This window comes from Hyperolius riggenbachi, chromosome 2 (assembly GCF_040937935.1).
Source record: "Hyperolius riggenbachi isolate aHypRig1 chromosome 2, aHypRig1.pri, whole genome shotgun sequence".
NCBI classification, from domain to species: domain Eukaryota; kingdom Metazoa; phylum Chordata; class Amphibia; order Anura; family Hyperoliidae; genus Hyperolius; species Hyperolius riggenbachi.
In genome coordinates this window covers 233621073-233642973 of record NC_090647.1, presented here as the reverse complement: position 1 = coordinate 233642973, position 21901 = coordinate 233621073, and the positions used below count along the sequence as shown (strand labels likewise).

Here is a 21901-nt window from a genome sequence, read left to right as displayed (position 1 = left end):
TGTTAGGTCGACTTGGCATACTTTACATGAGAATCGACCTAACAATCATCGAAATGCACTCGGAAATGTTCGGAAATAATCGAGCGGCGTATCGAGTGCGGGAACGCACCGTGTGTATCCAGCATTAGGCATCAATGGGGAGGGTTCTGTGTGAAAATAGCGTTAAGTTAGGTCATACTAAAATAGCGGTAAAGATTATTGGAATTAACTAGTATAACATTGGTAATTTTACTGATATTATACTAGCGATTATATCCGACAACCTTTTTACTGGGTGCCATTTTTACATTAATACATTTAGTCCTGCCTTTAAACATAACCTATATTGTAAATACACTGCTTCTGCATTGTTGTTACAGTATCTCTTGGTGGTGACAACATACATCAGAGTGTCCTGGAAACTGAAGCAGTTATATATGAGAAAGACTGAGCTAACAAATACTAACATATAAGTATTATAAAATTTGTGTGCTTTGAATGTGGATGGATTGGATGACATTCTCTTTGGACTTCTTTTCTTCTCACTTTTTTTTGTTAGTGTGTGCGTGTGTGTGTGAGTATCCTTGAATAGTGGAAAATAGTGTTGTATTGTGTTATTGATTTTACCATTCTGTTTCATGCAGAAGCATGCTGGTTTGTTGACAATGGCACTGTAAAAGAAAGTTCTGTCAGTTGTAAGACAATGTCTGTCTTACAGGTTTACTAGCAATTTACATGAACAATTCATTCATGTGCATTGCAGCTAAATGTCAAAAGAGTCAAATGCTCTCCTAAATGGAGTAATTTTGACCAGTCAATCCATCATATTACAAAAAAGTGTACATGTGTTGGTGACCCTCACAGCCTGGGAGCCCTTGATGCAAGGGTCATAAGACAAGTGTGGCCATCATAACCTTCACAATCATAACACGTGTAGCCACAAAAACACCTGATCTGAAGGATGGACTCACAGATCTTTGCCACTCTGTGGTTGTAAGGGCCACTCCCCTGTAATTATGCCCCTGATTGTGTACATAGAATAACAAAGATTACATTTTGGTGATATGTTTTGGGATTAGGTAGAAGTAATCAAAATTATTTTCAGTAGCCCAGTAATGCTGGGAATACACGGTTCGTTTATGCCTTCGTTTAAACCTTCGTTTCGATTGTGCCTTTTGTCCTTTTCGATCCCGAAATAATCGGTCATATAGTTAATATCACCACCCACGGTTTCGTTTTTTTTTTTCGATTCTGATGGTTTCGTTTTTCCAATGATCGAAGGCTGCAAAGAAACAAAACGAAAATCCCTTTTTACAGGGACGGACTAGCATAAACGAATATATAATCGATCTGAACAGCCATCAAGCCTACCAATGGCTCGATTAGATGGATAAAGAGAGATAATATCAAACATGTTCGATCACTAGTCGTTCGTTTTTGGGGTCTATTAATCGAAACTATAATGAGATTATGACTATTTTCACATACATTTTCAACACTCGATTCGTTTACCGAACGAATCGAAGGTTTAAACGAAGGCAAAAACGAACCGTGTATTCCCAGCATAATAGTTCACAATTTGAGCAGTTTGTCTTGGCAGTTGTTCAAAACATTTTATTATTATTGTATAGATGATGTCACAGCCATGCCTTCAAATTTCGATTACTTCTTTGGAGTAGCCAGGGTTCCTAAGTATTTCATGTAACAGAGAAACTATCATATCCATGTGTCATATGTAAGTTCTGCCTGTAAAGTAGTCAGATTAGTCTTTCCTGGTGTAGTGTACATTTTCTATGGAAGGGGTTGTTGGCCCCACACACACAAGTTTATGAGGTGATGCACAATCATAGCTCTCTAGAAAGCCACTTTTTCTTTGAAGGAATGGCCCCTTGGTTGACTGCTTTAGTTTTAAGGCACTGGAACCTTACTTTTTACCTGGTTGCTTACAATGCCCCCAGAAGATATTGCCACCAATCCACAGTCGTGAGGTCAAGAGACAATGGACTTGCTTATACCTGCTAATATCTAGGAGGCATTTATCAGTATTTAGAGATACCTAACTTATTGACATGGCAGTCCCACTCAGGCACATTTCCAACCATTAAGAATGGAAATATGAATTATTATTGAAAAACCTAAATGTGTAGCAAAGGTACATTGCAGTGACAAGGAGAACTTATTGTCATTATTATTAATGAAGAGTATGAAAGAGTGGCAATGTTTAAATATCTGGGATCTATTACACATGTATGAACTGTGATTGGTAATGAGATACAAGCATGTAGAAGCACTGGTGATAAAAGCTGATTTTGACTACAATCATCTATGATCATGTCAACTGTCAATAAGTAATAAGAAAGTTACATACATACAAGACCATCATTCATGCAGTTGTCGCCTATGCCACAGAAACCTGGGTTCCCAAAAAGAAATATTTTTACATCTTATCAGTAAAATGCCTAAGCAACCAGCAAGCTAGAAAATACTCAGAATAATTTTGACAACACTTTTTCACCTACTTTTTGGTGTTTTTCTCAACTGCAGAGTGCTAAAAAGTTATTGTAAGCAGAAGATGTAAAATCATCTCCTAGGAGAAAACTTAGATTAAAAAGTGAATTGCATATGATGATACAGGTGGTTTTGGCGCACAGCACTCACCGCCAGGTACCGAAACCAGGCGCCCCATAGCAGCAATGTTATGCTGCGTGGGGCACGCAAGAGTAATTCGGGACTCCGGTGATTGTTCGACCCCAGATTACACCTCCCTCCGAGTTGAGATGACTCAGAGAGTAAATAGTATTTTACGCCGCCGGCGCTGTCATTCGGCTCTCCCAGGGACCCAATTCACCCAGTGGCATAGCTATGGATCTGTGGGCCCCGATGCAAGTTTTACAATGGTGCCCCCCACGCACTCTATACATAACAATTAATACGGTGCACCAAAATCTGCCAATGGCAACTACAGTGTCAGAGGTGCAAGAATGGGATTAATGATTACCACTATTCAATGTATCTATAGAAGTGATTATTATGAGCACAGGACCAATAAAGAGCTAATACTGTAGTTGAGGGCGGACTCTGCGGGGCCCCTCTGGCCCAAGGGCCCCTATGGTCACAACCTCTGCAACCTCTATTGCTACACCCCTGAATTCACCGACTAACACGTACGTGCATATGGACCCTTGTCTGTTGAGAACAAAAAGTTTTGAGCAATTTACACTCCTATACAGGAAAGAAAAAAAAGTGTATGTCAAATTAAAACTATTGGTGATCTGTATCGCTTATATGCAGTTACATCTATTATTACCTTCAAATAAGCTGGGTACAGACAGAGGCATATGGCGGTGGGGGTAAAAAGGCCTTTTTATATCCCTATGTCTGTACCCAGCTTAGAATAAAGGTTCTCGTTGTTGGATGATTTAGTGCCTCCTCCAATCCTTCATTACACAAGTTGACTACTGGTCTCTTGAAGTGCACATTTTGTCAGGGCTCAGATTCAGCTCTATATCTGTATCTCCCCCAGCGTCTGGTGCCGGGCTTTATCTACGCTAAAGAAAAAAATCTATTATAACCAAAGTGAATAAGAGGGCTGAGGTGGTGCAGTGCTAGGTTGATTTTTATTAAAAAAAATTTTAAAGAATCATTTTTCTTTTTTTTTCTATTTGTTATGATAGCTAAGGCAAAAATCTGGTTATGTAACAAATAAAAAACATTCTGACAAAGTACAAGGGGTCAAGGAATGAAGTGGTTAACTTACAACAACTTACAACAACCAAAACTTTTAATTTCCAGCCATTCTAGCCTGCATTGCCACCTCAGCACCTGAAACTTAGGAGATAAATAGTATAGGGCATTTAAAGACAAACAGGTTTCATTACCTTTACTTCTCATACAATGCAAGCAATGGGTATAATTATTTTGTCAGGAGTTATTGCTTTTCTAAAATTTGTGTATATTCTACACCGCACAACAATTATTGATTGCGAGTTTCAACCTTTGGAATGGAAGCTCTAATTGCAATTCCCGTTTGCACCATTTGACATTCATTTACAATACAGTAAGTTCATAATGAGCATTGTATTGCGCTGTCTTTGCTGATGATTGCAAATTACACAAGACAATGTTTCATCATGCTTTTAAGAGCAGTTTATTTTAGTAACCGATAATGAATCCACATGTTGTTAATTGTAGAGAGATGTTTTATCCGACAGCAGAATACATTGTTAGAACTGGGAGGTGAGGCTAAGATTTGAACTCAGTAAATACCGGTATGTACTTATAAAACAAAACAAAAAATCATTTGTGTGTGATATTTCTGAATATATATTACTTTCTTATAAGTACCTTTTAAATTATGATCACAAAGTTGTTACCTGGTGCTAGAGAACCCTCAAATAGTTCTCTTAAATTAACATTCTTAAATTCAGGGGTGATTCTAGCTTTCTTGTACCCGCAAAACACATTTTAAATGTCAGTAGGGTTAAAATAACTTAAAATGAAGCCACTTCAAATCTATTAGGCTAGTTTTATACTTATTTGTAGCAGTGTGATGCGGGCCAAGCACCGCATTGCACTGCAAAAACCAGCCTTCATATGCCCCTGTGCCTCCATGTGGCGACAGGGTCATATGTATAGTGCCCCCACCCCCGCTCAGAGACTTACTCAATGCTGGACAGGAAGTACATATATAATAATACAGTAACATTTGTAAAGCACTTTTTTTGCCATAGGACTCAAAGAGCATACATCACTGGGATTCCCGTCGTTCTGCGTATGCGCGCCATGTCACACCACACTCCAGTTTTTTGCACTTATTGACTTGCATTGATGCATAATCCGTGCCATAGGCACTGCTCATGTGCCAACGTGCTGCAGACTTTGCGTCAGGGATGCAGCAGTTCCAGAGAACCACATTACGTTAAGTATGCAAGTCTCCTTACACTTGTTTGGCCCATGCAGTGGAGAAGCGAATTGCAGGGCAACACAGTAGGTAAATGTAAATGGGGCCTGAAAGGAAACTTGCTTAAAAACAAGAAGAGAATCGAGAGCCCGATATGGTGCAGTATTGTCAGGTAAAATGAAGAGTTCAATACAATTTTATGTATATCTACTCACAAACACTGGTTACCCATAGGCAACCACTTTAAATGCAGGTGGGGAGCATTAGGACCTGACCCCACTCAGGTTAAGAAGTCGCTCTCTGTAGATAGTAGATGGGGATGCACCTCTCCACCCTGGGTGGACTAGAAGATCAGCAAAAACTGAAGATCAGCAAACCTATTGCTTGACCCACTGAGTTGTGCTCCCATTTTTTCCTGAAGAAGCGGGGTCACGCCCGCGAAACGTGCATTTGTGGAGTTGAATAAATTATCTGTCAATTCTGTTTTATCGAGACTCAAGTGAGTTTTCTTTTTTTGTAAGAGGGAGGTGAGTCCACCTTAACATTTCCCTCTGCTTTTAAACGTTTTTTAAAATGTTTTACTCTACGCTGGCGCCTCTGTATACCGAGTTTTTGCTGAAAGGAAACTTATACTTAAAGGAACCCGGAAGTGAGAGGTATATGTAGCCTGGAGGCTGTCATATTTATTACATCTTAAACAATACCAGTTGCCTGGCAGTCCTGTTGATCCTCTGCCTCTACTAACTTTAGCCATAGACCCTGAACAAGCATGCAGATCAGATGTGTCTAACAAAAAAATCTGACTGTATTACCTGCATGCATGTTTGAGGTCTCGTTTCCACTGTTGCGACGCGATTTCGCCGGCATTCCGACGCTTGTAAAAACGCATGCGGATGCGTTTCCGCATGCGTTTTTACCCGCGATTTCGCGTGCGATTTCGCATGGCAGGGTGCCATGTGAAATTAACCATGACACTGCCAGGGCAAAATAACATTGAAAAAGGTGCGAAATCGCGGGTAAAAACGCATGTAACAAACGCATGCGTTTTTACTATTAAATACATTAGCGGCGATTTGCACGGATTCCCGACGCAGGCGAATTCTGTGGGTCCCGTCGTGCAGATTTGGCCCGCCGCCAAATCGCTCCCGCACGCCGCACATGTGGAAACAGCCCCGGCCACTTCAGTGTAACAAGCGAATCCGCATCTCGTCGCCGCATGCGGATTCGCTATGGTGGAAACGAGCCCTTAGGTGTGTAATTCAGACATTACTGTAGCCAAAGGGATTGGCAGGACTGCCAGGCAACTGGTATTGTTTAAAAGAATAAAATAAGGCAGCCTCTCCACATATGTCTTGCTTCAGGTTCCCTTTAATGAATTTTGCAAAATTAAAAAAAACACTGCTACTCTATACCTTAATTAAAGTAACAGATATTTTTTACCATAGTATTTTTCCATTGTTACTTTCTTTTTCTCCATAGCTAACTTTTGCTATATGGTTTTGTGACTATATGGGCTTTCAAGTATATTGTTAACTATATGAAGGATATAATTATCGCACAAGTGAACGTTCCAAAAAAATATAAATATTCCCTATAAAAAGCAAAATAATATGTTGAGAAATATGTTTGTATTACCAATATCCTTTATATTACTTTCCTAAAGCTTTAAATGATGTTTTATGTTATTTCATTACAGATATGTTATCCTTATTTATATAGAGTATTTCCCAAAGCTACAGATATGATATTCATCTATAGGTAGATATAAGTGTATTTTGTGCTACTGGAAAAGAAATCCACAATGGCTTACAGTAATTAGAGAAGTGACTGACAGTGGGCAGCAGTGTGAAATTCCGATAAGTGATAGTAGAAAAGTAATGTTCTCATGAGAACGGAATGGTGGGATGTGTTGAATTTGTAACTGTTGTAGATGTTGTAACCCAGTAAAAAAAAAAAAGAGAGAGCTGGATTGTTTCCAGGAAAGAGGCAACATGGAAACAAAATGCAATATTTTAGAGATAAGTTAGGTGTACAGTAGAGATTTCTGATTTTTCTTCTTGAAAGCTGTTTACTGAGCTCATGTTAATAGTTTGATCAACAAGGGAGGTTCCTGAGAAATTTTGTTTTATGTGGTTACTGTGCAGTACATATAGTCTATAGTCCTTCCTTCATACACCTTTGCTGCTGTTTATAAACTGAGCAAGTTGCCATTCTGTGTTTTTTTAACTGTTTTCATTTACAGCTAGGCCAGCCCTGACAGAATTCATGTGACTTCCCTCAATAAGACAACGCAGTGTGGAGTGGGAAGTGTTCCTTTTGCCACTTGGTCTTTACCGCCCTTGGATGGTGAAAAGATCTGATTAGGGACAGTCTGATCTCAGTTGTTTAGACAATATTTCTTTGTCACCAGCTGAAATGAGTTTTCAGTATGTAATACCCCACTGGGATGATTCAGATGTGAATTGGACTGGATGTGGAAAGACAGCAAAGCACTAGGATTAGCAGTGTCTCCTCACTGTGCAATCTCAATTTTAATACAGAAACTGCATGTGATATAGATGTATGTAATATTAACTAGTATGCAGCATACCATCATTGATAGTAAGTTCAGATTGACTAAAAGCACACCTGAACTGAGAGGGGTATGGAGGCTGCCATATTTATTTCTGCTTAAACAATGCCAGTTGCCTGGAATTTCTTTGGCTGCCGAAGTGTCTAAATCACACAACAGAAACAAGCATGGAGCTAAAACAATCAGATTTCAGTCAGAAACACCTGATTGGCATGCTTGTTCTGGGTCCTATGGTTAAAAGTATTAGAGGCGGATGATCAGCAGAACAGTCAGGCAACTGGTATTGTTTAAAAAAAATACTGTATATCAGCCAAAATATCCCTCTCACTCAGAGGCGTATCTGGGTAATATGGCACCCATGGCAAACACTGAATTTGCGCCCCCCCCCCATATTAAAAATGCCCTGTAACAAAAATTGAGTAGCCATGGACCCCTAGATATTACAATAAATAGCCATGTGCCTGAAAATTAAATAAATATAAATAAATAGTCCACATTCTTCCGGATAAATGAATAAAATAGTAAAATGCTTCTGGATAAAAGGATCAAATAATTACACACCTGCCGTTAAATTAAGTAACCAGGTGTCTGACAATAAAAAAATAAATAGCCAGGTGCATCAATATAATTAGGTAGCCAAGTAGGGAGCATCTAGGTGATGGGTAGGGTGACGAGGCGCATCTAGGTGCTGGGTGGGGTTTGTGGGAAGAAGCATCTAGGTGCTGGATGGGGTGGGCGGGAAGGAGCATCTAGGTGTTGGGTGGGAGGGAGCATCTAGTTCCTGGGTGGGTTGGGAGGGAGCATCTAGGTGCTGGGTGAGGTCTGGGGGGAGAGAGCATCTAGGTGCTGGGTGAAAGCATCTAGATGCTAGGTGGGGTGGAAGGGAGCATTTAGGTGGTGGGTGGGAGCATCTGGATGCTGGCTGGGCTGGGAGAGGGTATTTGGATGCTGGCTGGGAACATCTGGTTGATGGCTGGGGTAGGGTCATCTGGGTGCTGGCTGTGGTTGGAGGGTGGGAACATCTGGGTCGTGGCTGGGGTGCGCACAACTGGTTGTTGGCTAGCGTGGGCACATCTTGGTGCTGGCTGAGGTGGGCACAACTGGGTTCTGGCTGGGGTGGGTACAACTGGGTGCTGGCTGGGGTGGGAGAATGTGAAATATCTGGTTGTTGGCTGTGGTTGGGTGGGCACATCTGGGTTCTGGCTGGGGTAGTAACATCTGGGGTAGTAACATCTGGGTTCTAGCTCGGGTGGGCATCTGGGGCACAGTAACACATAACAAGCAAAGCAAGTGAATAGTACACAGCAAAATAATGGGATTATATACTAACAGTCACATGTTGAGATTTTCTAGTACTAGCTGTGGTTCAGGATACAATTCTGCTGCATCCTGGTGTGGATGTGACTTCTCCCTGCGGTTGTGCTGCAGGCTGCCGCCCGTGATCCCATACTGAATGAGCCACTGTAGTTCTTAGAGGACCCACACTACTTGCCCAAACACTACCCGCCCGTACACTTCTCGTACAGGAAGTGATCAATTACTTCCGCATTTAAAGTGCTCCATGTCTGCGGGTGGCGTGCGCTCAGTCTCTCTCCGGGATTCACCGATCTGATTAGGTCTGAGTAGAGATGGGCAGCGGGGACCGGAGGCAGAAGTGGCGGAGGTCCCCGCAGCATCTGTGGTTGCCTTAGCAATGTCAGCGCCCCTCGCTGTCTTCTATCCCCGATCCCTCTCCTGATTGGCTGCATATGGGATGGAGGTTGGAGGGGAAACTAGAGGAGGAAACAGTGGGTGGCCGTGGATGTAGCTGGCAGTTAGGTGACATGGAGGTGCTGCACGGCAAGGTGCCTGTCACAGTCAGCTTCTCCTCTACTTCTGCAGGTGCCGGGTCACGCGTGGACAATAGCGCTGGCAGTGAGCCATCTACTACACAGAAGTGGGTGCTTAATTGCCTTCTGGGGATGCGCACCCCCCCCCCCCCCACGGGTGACTAACAAAGGGCGCCTATAGCAGGTGCCCTATGTGCACCCCTATAGATACGCGTCTGCTCTCACTTCAGGTGTCCTTTAGTAATTAAAGTTTTCATTTTATTGCCACAGCCTCAGATTCCACTTGAAGTGGCCTTTAGAAAAGTACTAATACAGTTACACTTTGTGTACTGGGAATACTGGCCTTAGCCCCAAAACATTGACCCTGATGCACAAAAGGATTCTTGCCTCACCTCTTTTATTCATCTTATTTATATAGTACATTTGCAGTGCCCAGCAAGGAAAAAAAATGACAAACTATTATGTAAAAAGTGATAACAATTTTTAATTATTAAGAAACAACTTATTTTGAGTGTCTTTTCGACTTACAATATGCTGTAAAGTCATTTTATAGATAAGGTGAGGAAATGATGAGTTGACTTATGTCTTGAGTAATATGCTAAATATGCTTTTTTTTTAGGCCTTCCGTGCAGAAATAGCACCAATTAAAAACAATGTAAATCAAGTGAACGATCTTGCCCACCAGTTTTCAGCAACGGACATCCCACTTTCTCCATATAATCTCAGTCGCATTGAAGAGCTGAACACAAGGTGGAAACTGCTACAGGTAAATAAAAAATGCCTTTATTTTTTCTTTGCATTGCATCTCTGCTTTCAGTATTTTCTTCCACTTTCATTTAGTAAAGCATTAGAAGGATTGATAGAGGGTGATTTACTAAAAGAGAACTGTGTTATAGAGAAGTGCGTATACACTGGAGGACACTTATCAAGAGCTCTTGCTTCAAAACCTGGTGCAGATCCAGTCAATTGAAGCTGCTACATATGTCACAACTGATTTGTGCTGTTTATTTTGTGCCTCTGTGACCTTTGTACTTTAAATCACCACAGCATCTCCCCAGTACCATTTTAGACAGAAGCAAGCATAAAAATGACAAGTGGTCAACTGTACTTCTCATACTTGTGTAGGTATATAGCAGGGAGGGGAAATTTATTGCGCTAGCTGTTCTAGAAAATCTATCATACCTTTGTACTGTTTGAGGGCGAGCATCTTCCAAGAGATTTCATAAATGCTTTTCCTCTGTTTTGTTCCATTGAGTTTACTTCAGTGATCTGATTAGAAGCAGATACCAAAGCTGACTCTGGGCACCGGCCATCCAGGCAAAGACCTGGGGCATTCTCTAGTGCAGTGTTCCTCAAACCTGTCCTCAAGGCCCACCAACAGAAATCCCCAGGGGTAGTTAATCAGCTCTGCTGAGACACTAATTACCCCACATGCAAAACATGTACTGTTGGTGTGCCTTGAGGACAGGGTTGATGTACTCTGCTCTAGTGCACTCTCTGCATTCATGAAATTCTATTACAGGTTTTGCAATGACCCTATGATGTGTTGCAGCTTTCCAGTGTCAACCTTGGCTCATGCAACCCCACTTATCACCCCATTACTTCTCCATAGGATGTGCATGTGTATGGGGGGTTGGGGTAAAGGTCGGTCACAAGTTGGTATGCCTTGGATATCAAGAAAGCTTTCCATGTTTTTGCATATGTGTGCGCCTGAATGGATCTTTCCAATTGACACTGGCTTACTAGGGTGAGGCACTGCATCTCGCAAGCCCTATCCTTAGTGCTGCGGTGCGCACCTAAATACTTTATGAGCAGCAGCATACGCCATGAGTGAAAGATATTGCTGGAGTTGCAGTTGTGACTGTTACTACATGCATGCTTGGCTCCATGAAATTATTAAAGAAGCAGTGCACAATCCACTCCCTAATTAAAAACAACTCATTTGGTCCATACCATTGATGGGCAATTGTCCAAAAGGGAACAACAAAGCCTCAAATTGCCCTTGTCCAATGTTAAGGACAAGGGAATCATTTTCATAGTTTGCTAGCGAATGTTGTGGTAGTGGGGTACATACCCCTATGAATGTGGGATTAGATCATGTGGGCTTATGGTGAATTCTGGAAGCCTCCTTTTGATATAAAGGAACCTCTAGATGTCCATCTCCTTCCAGATGAATAGGTAAAAGCCCCTACCAATTTAAAACAAAAGAGAAAAATAACATTTAATTGAGGAATTAACTGATTTGGGTCTGAAGCCTGTGGCTCCTTTAAGGACCAGAGCCCTTTTTTTCAATACAGCACTACTTTATCACTGTGATTGGCTCACCATGATCAGGATTCAATAATAATAGCTACTGAACAATGTACAGAACTCTTTAGACACACTATTGGGTCTTGTGCATGGGAGCCACTGGCGTTAAAAATATGGCTGACTGTTGGAAAGGGAACCTGTTGTCTGGTAATGTGGCTCTCCTCAGAGCTGCAGTAACTGAGCAGCTACAGGAGCAGAGAGGAAAAGGTCTTTTACCTCAGAATTAGGTAGGGGATTAGTTATTTGTTTTCAGAAATTGCTTGACAAACAGGCTAATGATATAAAAAAATAAGTACATCTATAGAATATATTGAACATGCAGTTTGTAGAGCTTCCTTTATTTTGGTGTAGGAAGTGATAGGTTTATTGTAGCATAGCATAAAGAGTGGCGTTTTAATTACCAATTTTGTATGCAGATCCAGAGTAAGTGATATTATCTTCATGTGTGCTGTAAAGTGACTATTTCATGCTTTTTTCTGTTTTATTTACTTATTTGTGCTGTTAAACTTTATTAAAATGTAAGCATTTACACAGGAAAGTTAGCGCTCCTTCAATAGAACATTGGATTTTCTTAAGAGCAAGTAGATTTTAGTAATTCATGTGTTATTGTTAAAACTGCTAGCACAAAGCATTGTCTGTCTGTAAGCAGCAGTATAGGGTGTAAAGAGCATTCACATGTAAGGAGGAATGAGCAGCTTAAGAATGAGGCCTCTGTGTGCTGCAATTTAGAAAAATCAGTTGGCATTGGTATTCATTAACATTATTTTACAAGTATTTTTCAATGGACATAATGTTGTTCTTTGGTCTCTGATGCATCACACCACAAGTACCACTCCACTGCTCCTCTTCCTGCATTCATCAGTCATGAACCATTCATTGCCTAGTTTTGTAACTTGGAACAGGAGCATTGCTGCATAGCCACATTCAGTATGGATGTTGTCCAGAATGAGGGTTGGAAATTCTTTGGTAGGAGAAATCAGTGGCCTTTTTAAGTTGAGCTGAAGTTGCAGTTGTGACCACTGTTGATATACAGAGGGACTAGCATACAGTATCTTGAGTTTCAGCATATAACAGTAAAGGTAGTAAGTGCGATATGAAGACTTTCATGTTTAATAATGATTGAACAGTATGCCAGTCAGCTGTCCTGATTTCTGAAGAGGCATAAGCATTGTATGTACAGGATCTTCTCAAAAAATTAGCATATTGTGATAAAGTTCATTATTTTTTGTAATGTACTGATAAACATTAAACTTTCATATATTTTAGATTCAAATACACACAACTGAAGTAGTTCAAGCCTTTTATTGTTTTAATGTTGATGATTTTGGCATACAGCTCATGAAAACCCAAAATTCCTTTCTCAAAAAATTAGCATATTTCATCCGACCAATAAAAGAAAAGTGTTTTTAAAACAAAAAAAAGTCAACCTTCAAATAATTATGTTCAGTTATGCACTCAATACTTGGTCGGGAATCCTTTTGCAGAAATGACTACTTCAATGCGGCGTGGCATGGAGGCAATCAGCCTGTGGCACTGATCAGGTGTTATGGAGGCCCAGGATGCTTCGATAGTGGCCTTAAGCTCATCCAGAGTGTTGCGTCTTGCGTCTCTCAACTTTCTCTACACAATATCCCACAGATTCTCTATGGGGTTCAGGTCAGGAGAGTTGGCAGGCCAATTGAGCACAGTAATACCATGGTCAGTAAACCATTTACCAGTGGTTTTGGCACTGTGAGCAAGTGCCAGGTCGTGCTGAAAAATGAAATCTTCATCTCCATAAAGCTTTTCAGCAGATGGAAGCTTGAACCCACTTTTGAACCAGAAACAGCAGCAGAAGTGCCTGACCTGGGCTACAGAGAAGAAGCACTGGACTATTGCTCAGTGGTCCAAAGTACTTTTATCGGATGAAAGCAACTTTTACATGTCATTCAGAAATCAAGGTGCCAGAGTCTGGAGGAAGACTGGTGAGAGGGAAATGCCAAAATGCCTGAAGTCCAGTGTCAAGTACCCACAGTCAGTGATGGTCTGGGGTGCCATGTCAGCTGCTTGTGTTGGTCCACTGTGTTTTATCAAGGGCAGGGTCAATGCAGCTAGCTATCAGGAGATTTTGGAGCACTTCATGCTTCCATCTGCTGAAAAGCTTTATGGAGATGAAGATTTCATTTTTCAGCACGACCTGGCACCTGCTCACAGTGCCAAAACCACTGGTAAATGGTTTACTGACCATGGTATTACTGTGCTCAATTGGCCTGCCAACTCTCCTGACCTGAACCCCATAGAGAATCTGTGGGATATTGTGAAGAGAAAGTTGAGACGCAAGACCCAACACTCTGGATGAGCTTAAGGCCGCTATCGAAGCATCCTGGGCCTCCATAACATCTGATCAGTGCCACAGGCTGATTGCCTCCATGCCACGCCCAAATTGAAGCAGTCATTTCTGCAGAAGGATTCCCGACCAAGAATTGAGTGCATAACTGAACATAATTATTTGAAGGTTGACTTTTTTTGTTTTAAAACACTTTTCTTTTATTGGTCGGATGAAATATGCTAATTTTTTGAGAAAGGAATTTTGGATTTTCATGAGCTGTATGCCAAAATCATCAATATTAAAACAATAAAAGGCTTGAACTACTTCAGTTGTATATAATGAATCTAAAATATATGAAAGTCTAATGTTCATCAGTACATTACAGAAAATAATGAACTATATCACAATATGCTAATTTTTTGAGAAGATCCTGTATATATATATATTTTTTTTTTTTTTTAGTTTGGCAACTGGATTTTTTATTTTATTTTTATTTTGTAAAAGGGATTGAATCAGCAGCTTTCATTTGATTCCTGGTATTTACACTGGTATTCTGTAATAATTATCTTTTTGTATTGTTTACTTGCAACCATATTTATCATCCATGGCAGAGAGGTCATGAATTTTGTTTCCTGTTTTGTTTGAGAGGAATGGCCTGTCCACATTTTGAGCCCTTCCCCTGCCCTGCATTGCATTGTTGTCCATTGTTTTCTGTGGTAGACATATCTTGCAGTGTGTATTTTTCTAGACAGCAAAATGCTTTTGTCGCGAACCTCCGATTTTTGGTTCGGTTCGCGGAAAAGTTTGCGAACCGCAATAGACTTCAATGGGGATGCGAACTTTGAAAAATAGAAAAAATTATGCTGGCCACAAAAGTGATGGAAAAGATGTTTCAAGGGGTCTAACACCTGGAGAGGGGCATGGCGGAGTGGGATACATGCCCAAAGTCCCGGGGAAAAATCTGGATGTGACGCAAAGCAGCGTTTTAAGGGCAGAAATCACATTGAATGCTAAATTGCAGGCCTAAAGTGCTTTAAAACATCTTGCATGTGTATACATCAATCAGGGAGTGTAATTAGAGTTCTGATTCACACTGACACACCAAACTCACTGTGTAACGCACCGCAAACAGCTGTTTGCGTAGTGACAGCCGTGCTGGACTGGTGCGCACCGTGGCGAGAGTGTAGGCCGTGGCGGTTTTCAAACCAATATAGTCGCCGGGCTGTGGTAGCTCAATGATAGAACAACAGTGACTGTCCAGCTGATCAAATTTGGCCTGACCACAATGAAGCAACGACCTTATTATCTTTTGTGTCCCACCCCCACCCGAGACACTCAAATAGCCGGCGGTTATTGCTTCATTGGGATACGCAAGGCCCTTCACCGCGGCAAGGTAATGATCACGAAGGGGGATGGGCACATGTACATGCCTTTTGTTGTTTTGTTGCAGCCGCCCGCAGTGCAGCCAGAAAAATTAGGCAGGCATGTACACACACCAGAAAAATTAGTGTAGCAGCCGCTGCTAGCAGCGGCCTTAAAAATTCAGGAATCCACCTAGAGTCCTGGACCCTGTTGGTGGTGGCGGAGAAGGCAAGTGGCCTGCAGGCAGAGATGCTGTGTGTGGAGACTGACTTAGTCTTCGGTCATGCAGTAGCCCTCCGTGATCCATTCCTCATTCATTTTGACAAAGTTCAGGTACTGAACACTGTCGTGACTTAGGCGACTTCTCTTCTCAGTGACAATGCCTCCAGCTGCACTGAAGGTCCTTTCTGACAGGACGCTTGCAGCAGGGCAAGAGAGAAGTTGTATGGCAAATTTGGACAGCTCTGGCCACAGGTCAAGCCTGCGCAATCAGTAGTCCAAGGGTTCATCGTCGCTGCTCGCAGTGTCTACAGCCACACTCAAGGGCAGGTAGTCGGCTACCTGCTGGTCCAGGCGTTGGTGGAGGGTGGATCCGGAAGGACTATGGCGAGGAGTTGGACTAAAGAACGTCTGCATGTCCGACATCACCCTGAGATCGCTGGAGCGTCCTGTCCTTGCCTGCGTGGACTTGGGAGGAGGAGGGTTACTGCCAGTGGTACCTTGATTGCGTTGTGCAGCCACATCACCCTTAAACGCATTGTAAAGCATCATCAACAGCTTGTTCTGCAAGTGCTGCATCCTTTCCGCCTTCTGTTGAGTTGGTAACAGGTCCGCCACTTTGTGCCTGTACCGAGGGTCTAGTGGCGTGGCCACCCAGTACAGGTCATTCGCCTTGAGTTTTTTTATACGGGGGCCCCTCAACCATCTGGACAACATGAAAGAGGCCATCTGCACAAAGCTGGATGCAGACGTACTCTCCATCTCCTCTTGCTCTTTCTCAGTGATGGGACGGAACTCCTCTTCCTCCCCCCATCCACGAACCATACCACGGGAACGTGGAGCAGCAGAAGCCCCCTGTGACGGCTGCCACGGTTGTTCTTCTTCCTCCGCCTCTTCCTCCTCCACAGAAACACCTTCCTCCTCATCATCATCAGAGTCTGACTCATCTCCTTCACACATGACTCCTCTTCTTCCTCCTCCTCCTCCCCCCTCTGTGCTGCCGCAGGTGTTGACAACACACCGTGTTGTGGAAAAATCGGGTTCGGATGTAAATCGCTTCCACGACTCCTGCTGCTGTAACTGTTCTCGTTCACGCTCCTCCACAGCTGTATCCACCACTCTACGCACGGCACGCTCCAGGAAGTAGGCGTAGGGGATCAAGTCGCTGATGGTGTCCTTAGTGCGACTCACCAGTTTGGTCACCTCCTCAAAGGGCTCCATGACCCTGCATGCATTTCGCATCAGTGTCCAGTTGTTGGGCCACAACATCCCCATCCTCCCAGATTGTGTCCTTGTACTGTAATGATACAGGTACTGGGTGACGGCTTTCTCCTGGTCTAGCAGGCAAGAGAACATCAGCAGGGTGGAATTCCAGCGAGTCGGGCTATCACAAATCAGGCGTCTCACCGGCAAGTTGTTTCTACGCTGAATGTCCGCAAAGCGTGCCATGGCCATGTAAGAGCGCCTGAAATGCCCACACAACTTCCTGGCCTGCTTCAGGACGTCCTCTAAGCCTGGGTACTTGGACACAAATCTTTACACAACCAGATTCAGCACAGGTGCCATGCAGGGTACATGTGTCAGCTTTCCCAAATTCAATGCGGAAATGAGATTGCTGCCGTTGTCACACACCACGTTGACGATCTCAAGCTTGTGCGGGGTCAGCCATTGCTCCACCTGTTTGTTAAGAGCAGCCAGGAGAGCTGCTCCAGTGTGACTCTCCACTTTGAGGCAAGACATGTCTAACACTGCGTGACACCGTCGTACCTGGCATGCAGTATAGGCCCTGGGGTGCGGGGGCTGAGTAGCTGGAGAGGAGATCGCGGCACCAGCCAAGGAGGAGGAGGAGGAAGACGACAGAGAAGAGGTGGTAGCAGGCGGAGAGGAGGTGGCTGGAGGCCTGCCTGCAAGCCGTGGAGGTGTGACAAGTCGGTCCGCTGCACAGCCACGTACTCCCTGCTTGCTGCCATTAGTGGTGCTCAAATACCCCTTTTTAAAATTCGAGTTTGGTCGAATTCGAATAGTAAATTATTCGAGATCAGTCGAATATTCGAGTCGAATAATTTTTACTATTCGATTCGACCTCGGACTTCGAGCTCACTATTCGAGTCGGTATTCGAGCTCACTATTCGAGCTGACTATTCGAATTGGCCTTAAATAGCTTCCAACACTTGTTTTGAGGGTAAATGATGCAAGAAACATCTTTTTTTCCAAGTAACAAAAGCAAGTGATTATGTGGGGATGTTCCTTTAAAAAAAAATGTGGAAAGAGAAGTTGTGTCCTTAATTTTGTTCAGTAGTGTTACTGTATATACTTGTTCTTCTTCTTCTTTATCTTTCTTCTTCTTCTTCTAGATCTTCTTCTTCTATATCTTCTTCTTCTTCTTCTATATTGTCTTCTTCTTCTTCTTCTTCTTCTTCTTCATCATCTTCTTCTTCTTCTTCATCATCTTCTTCTTCTTCTTCATCATCATCTTCTTCTTCTTCTTCATCATCTTCTTCTTCATCTTCTTCATCTTCTTCTTCTTCTTCATCTTCATCTTCTTCATCTTCTTCTTCTTCATCTTCTTCTTCTTCTTCATCTTCTTCTTCTTCATCTTCTTCTTCTTCTTCTTCATCTTCTTCTTCTTCTTCTTCTTCTTCATCTTCTTCATCATCTTCTTCATCTTCTTCTTCTTCTTCTTCATCTTCTTCTTCTTCATCTTCTTCGTCTTCATCTTCTTCATCTTCTTCATCTTCTTCTTCTTTTTCATCTTCTTCTTCATCATCTTCTTCATCTTCTTCTTCATCTTCTTCTTCATCTTCATCTTCTCCTTCTCCTTCTTTTTCAATATCGTCTTCTTCTTCTTCACGTATTTCTCTTTTCAATTTTTTTTTTAAGAAATGCAGCTATTTTTGAGCGTAACAAATAGCTGGTGGGCGCACGCATGTTGGAAGCGCCATTGTATGTGCTCCCTGGCAGTGGAAACACAAAGACAGCAGGAGGTAAATTCAGCAGCAGGAGGAGGAGGATGAGTGTGTGGCAGCAGGCAGTCAATGAGGCAGGCAGCTCGCCGTGACATAATAGCCCTGGTACCTAGCGGTGATACCAGGGCTGTAAATAAACACAACAGGAGGTCCCAGACAGCGGTCGTGCAGCCCACATTGTGTCCAATACACAACTGGGACAACACAGTTTTCAACCCGGGCACCTCAGAAAAATTAAACCTTTTTTTTTTTTAATGGTTTGTTTGGTTTTGGTTTTGCAACCAATATAGCTATTGTTTGACGTAATAGCTGGTGGCAGAGTGGCAGCAGAAGGTAATTCTGTGTACCCTGGCAGTGGGAAACACAGACAGACAGCAACAGCAGCAGGAGGAATGGAGGAGTAATGTGAGCAGCTATTGTTTGACGTAATAGCTGGTGGCAGAGTGGCAGCAGAAGGTAAATCATCTGTGTAGTGTACCCTGGCAGTGGGAAACACAGACAGACAGCAGCAGCAGCAGCAGGAGGAGGTATGGAGGAGCAGTGTGAGTGTGGCAGCAGGTAGGCAGCGTGACATAATAGCCCTGGTACCTAGCGGTGATACCAGGGCTGTAAATAAACACAACAGGAGGTCCCAGACAGCGGTCGTGCAGCCCACATTGTGTCCAATACACAACTGGGACAACACAGTTTTCAACCCGGGCACCTCAGAAAAATTAAACCTTTTTTTTTTTTAATGGTTTGTTTGGTTTTGGTTTTGCAACCAATATAGCTATTGTTTGACGTAATAGCTGGTGGCAGAATGGCAGCAGAAGAAGGTAATTCTGTGTACCCTGGCAGTGGGAAACACAGACAGACAGCAGCAGCAGGAGGAGGAATGGAGGAGTAGGCGAGCAGCTATTGTTTGACGTAATAGCTGGTGGCAGAGTGGCAGCAGAAGGTAAATCATCTGTGTACCCTGGCAGTGGGAAACACAGACAGACAGCAGCAGCAGCAGCAGGAGGAGGTATGGAGGAGCAGTGTGAGTGTGGCAGCAGGTAGGCAGCGTGACATAATAGCCCTGGTACCTAGCGGTGATACCAGGGCTGTAAATAAACACAACAGGAGGTCCCAGACAGCGGTCGTGCAGCCCACATTGTGTCCAATACACAACTGGGACAACACAGTTTTCAACCCGGGCACCTCAGAAAAATTAAACCTTTTTTTTTTTTTTAATGGTTTGTTTGGTTTTGGTTTTGCAACCAATATAGCTATTGTTTGACGTAATAGCTGGTGGCAGAGTGGCAGCAGAAGAAGGTAATTCTGTGTACCCTGGCAGTGGGAAACACAGACAGACAGCAGCAGCAGGAGGAGGAATGGAGGAGTAGGCGAGCAGCTATTGTTTGACGTAATAGCTGGTGGCAGAGTGGCAGCAGAAGGTAAATCATCTGTGTACCCTGGCAGTGGGAAACACAGACAGACAGCAGCAGCAGGAGGAGGAATGGAGGAGTAGGCGAGCAGCTATTGTTTGACGTAATAGCTGGTGGCAGAGTGGCAGCAGAAGGTAAATCATCTGTGTACCCTGGCAGTGGGAAACACAGACAGACAGCAGCAGCAGCAGCAGGAGGAGGTATGGAGGAGCAGTGTGAGTGTGGCAGCAGGTAGGCAGCGTGACATAATAGCCCTGGTACCTAGCGGTGATACCAGGGCTGTAAATAAACACAACAGGAGGTCCCAGACAGCGGTCGTGCAGCCCACATTGTGTCCAATACACAACTGGAACAACACAGTTTTCAACCCGGGCACCTCAGAAAAATTAAACCTTTTTTTTTTTTAATGGTTTGTTTGGTTTTGGTTTTGCAACCAATATAGCTATTGTTTGACGTAATAGCTGGTGGCAGAGTGGCAGCAGAAGAAGGTAATTCTGTGTACCCTGGCAGTGGGAAACACAGACAGACAGCAGAAGGGCAGTACACAGCAGCCCACTGTAGGTGTAAAATGTGTGGCTGCAGGCGACGTAATAGTCAAAGTGAACCAGGCTGGCTTAGTGAGCAGGAGCCAGGAGGTGGTAAAGGGTGGTAAGGCACATTAACGATGGTTCCGGCAGCCAGTTCATGTCCCCCTCTCGCCGACAACAGGGGCCAGGAACTCGCCTTCCACCCACGCTTGGTTCATCTTGAGAAACGTCAGTCTGTCCACAGACTTGTGAGACAGACGTGAGCGTTTCTCGGTGACCACGCCACCAGCTGCACTGAAGCAGCGCTCGGACAGCACGCTGGAAGGGGGGCAGGACAGCACTTCCAGGGCGTACTGCGCCAGCTCGCTCCAGATCTCCATGCGCTTGACCCAATACTCCATGGGATCAACAGGGGCATCGCTGTCAAGCCCGCTGTACGACCCCATGTAGTCAGCCACCATGCGGGTCAGGCGCTGGCTGTGACCGGAGGAGGATGCTGCTGCATGCATCTCCTCTCTAGTCACTGCTGCCGGAGCCTCTACAGTCCTGTAGAGCTCGTGGCTGAGAGACAGCAGGTCTGTGGGGCGCTTGCTGCTGCTGGATGCAGGCACCTGCTGCTGCCTCTGTGCTGGCTGCTGGACAGTGGGGGTGGAAGGCTGGGGGAAGGCTTCCTCCAAGCGCTCAACAAGGGCCTGCTGCAAGCTCCTTATTTGTTGCACTGGGTCTCCTCCTGCAGGCGGCAGGAACTGGCTCAACTTCCCCTTGAGGCGTGGGTCCAACATCATGCTGATCCAGATGTCCTCCCTCTGCTTCATCTGGATCACCCTGGGGTCCCTGCGCAGGCACGTCAGCATGTGCGCTGCCATTGGGAAGAGGCGGGCCACGTCTGCTGGCACATCGACGTCAGTGCTGTCCTCATCCTCCTCCTCTGCCGCCTCATCCTCTCTCCACCCCCGCACCAACTCAGCTGCGCTGTGCTGATCCCCCTCATCAGCAGCCAGGTCAGGGACCTCCACCAAGTCCTCCTCCTCCTCCCCCTCAGAGGTGGACTGCGCAGCTGGTTGCCGCTCCTGCTGGTCCAAGGCTGCCGCTCCCTGTTCCAGCAAAGCATCGAGGGCCCTGTTCAGCAGACAAACCAGGGGCACCCACTCGCAGACCATAGCATGGTCCCTGCTCACCATGTTTGTGGCCTGCAGGAAGGGAGCCAGCACAAAGCACACCTGCTGCATGTGCCTCCAGTCATCATCGGGGACGATGGACGGGATGTTGCTGGTCTTGTCCCTTCTCTGAGCTGCGGAAACAGTGGCCAGGGCAAGGTACTGGTTGACAGCGTGCCTCTGTTCAACCAGACGCTCCAACATCGCCAGGGTGGAGTTCCAGCGAGTCGGAACGTCAAGGATCAGCCGATGGCGTGGCAGATCCAGCTCCTTTTGCACGTCTTCCAGGCTCGCACAGGCTGCAGCCGAGCGCCGGAAGTGACGCACAACATTCCTTGCCGTTTCCAGCAGTTCGCCCATCCCCTG

The 21901-nt window shown here is 44.3% G+C and overlaps 1 protein-coding gene across 20 annotated transcripts in view; it reads left to right on the top strand.

Moving 5' to 3' along the window:
- Positions 1 to 21901, top strand: part of DMD (dystrophin) — a 3066377-nt gene that overhangs the window by 2331851 nt on the left and 712625 nt on the right. For all 20 annotated transcript variants that reach the window (XM_068268325.1, XM_068268327.1, XM_068268324.1 and 17 more), the window contains one exon: positions 9900 to 10046. In XM_068268325.1, the coding sequence (XP_068124426.1) occupies positions 9900 to 10046 (147 nt within the window). The remainder of the gene's footprint in view (positions 1 to 9899; positions 10047 to 21901) is intronic.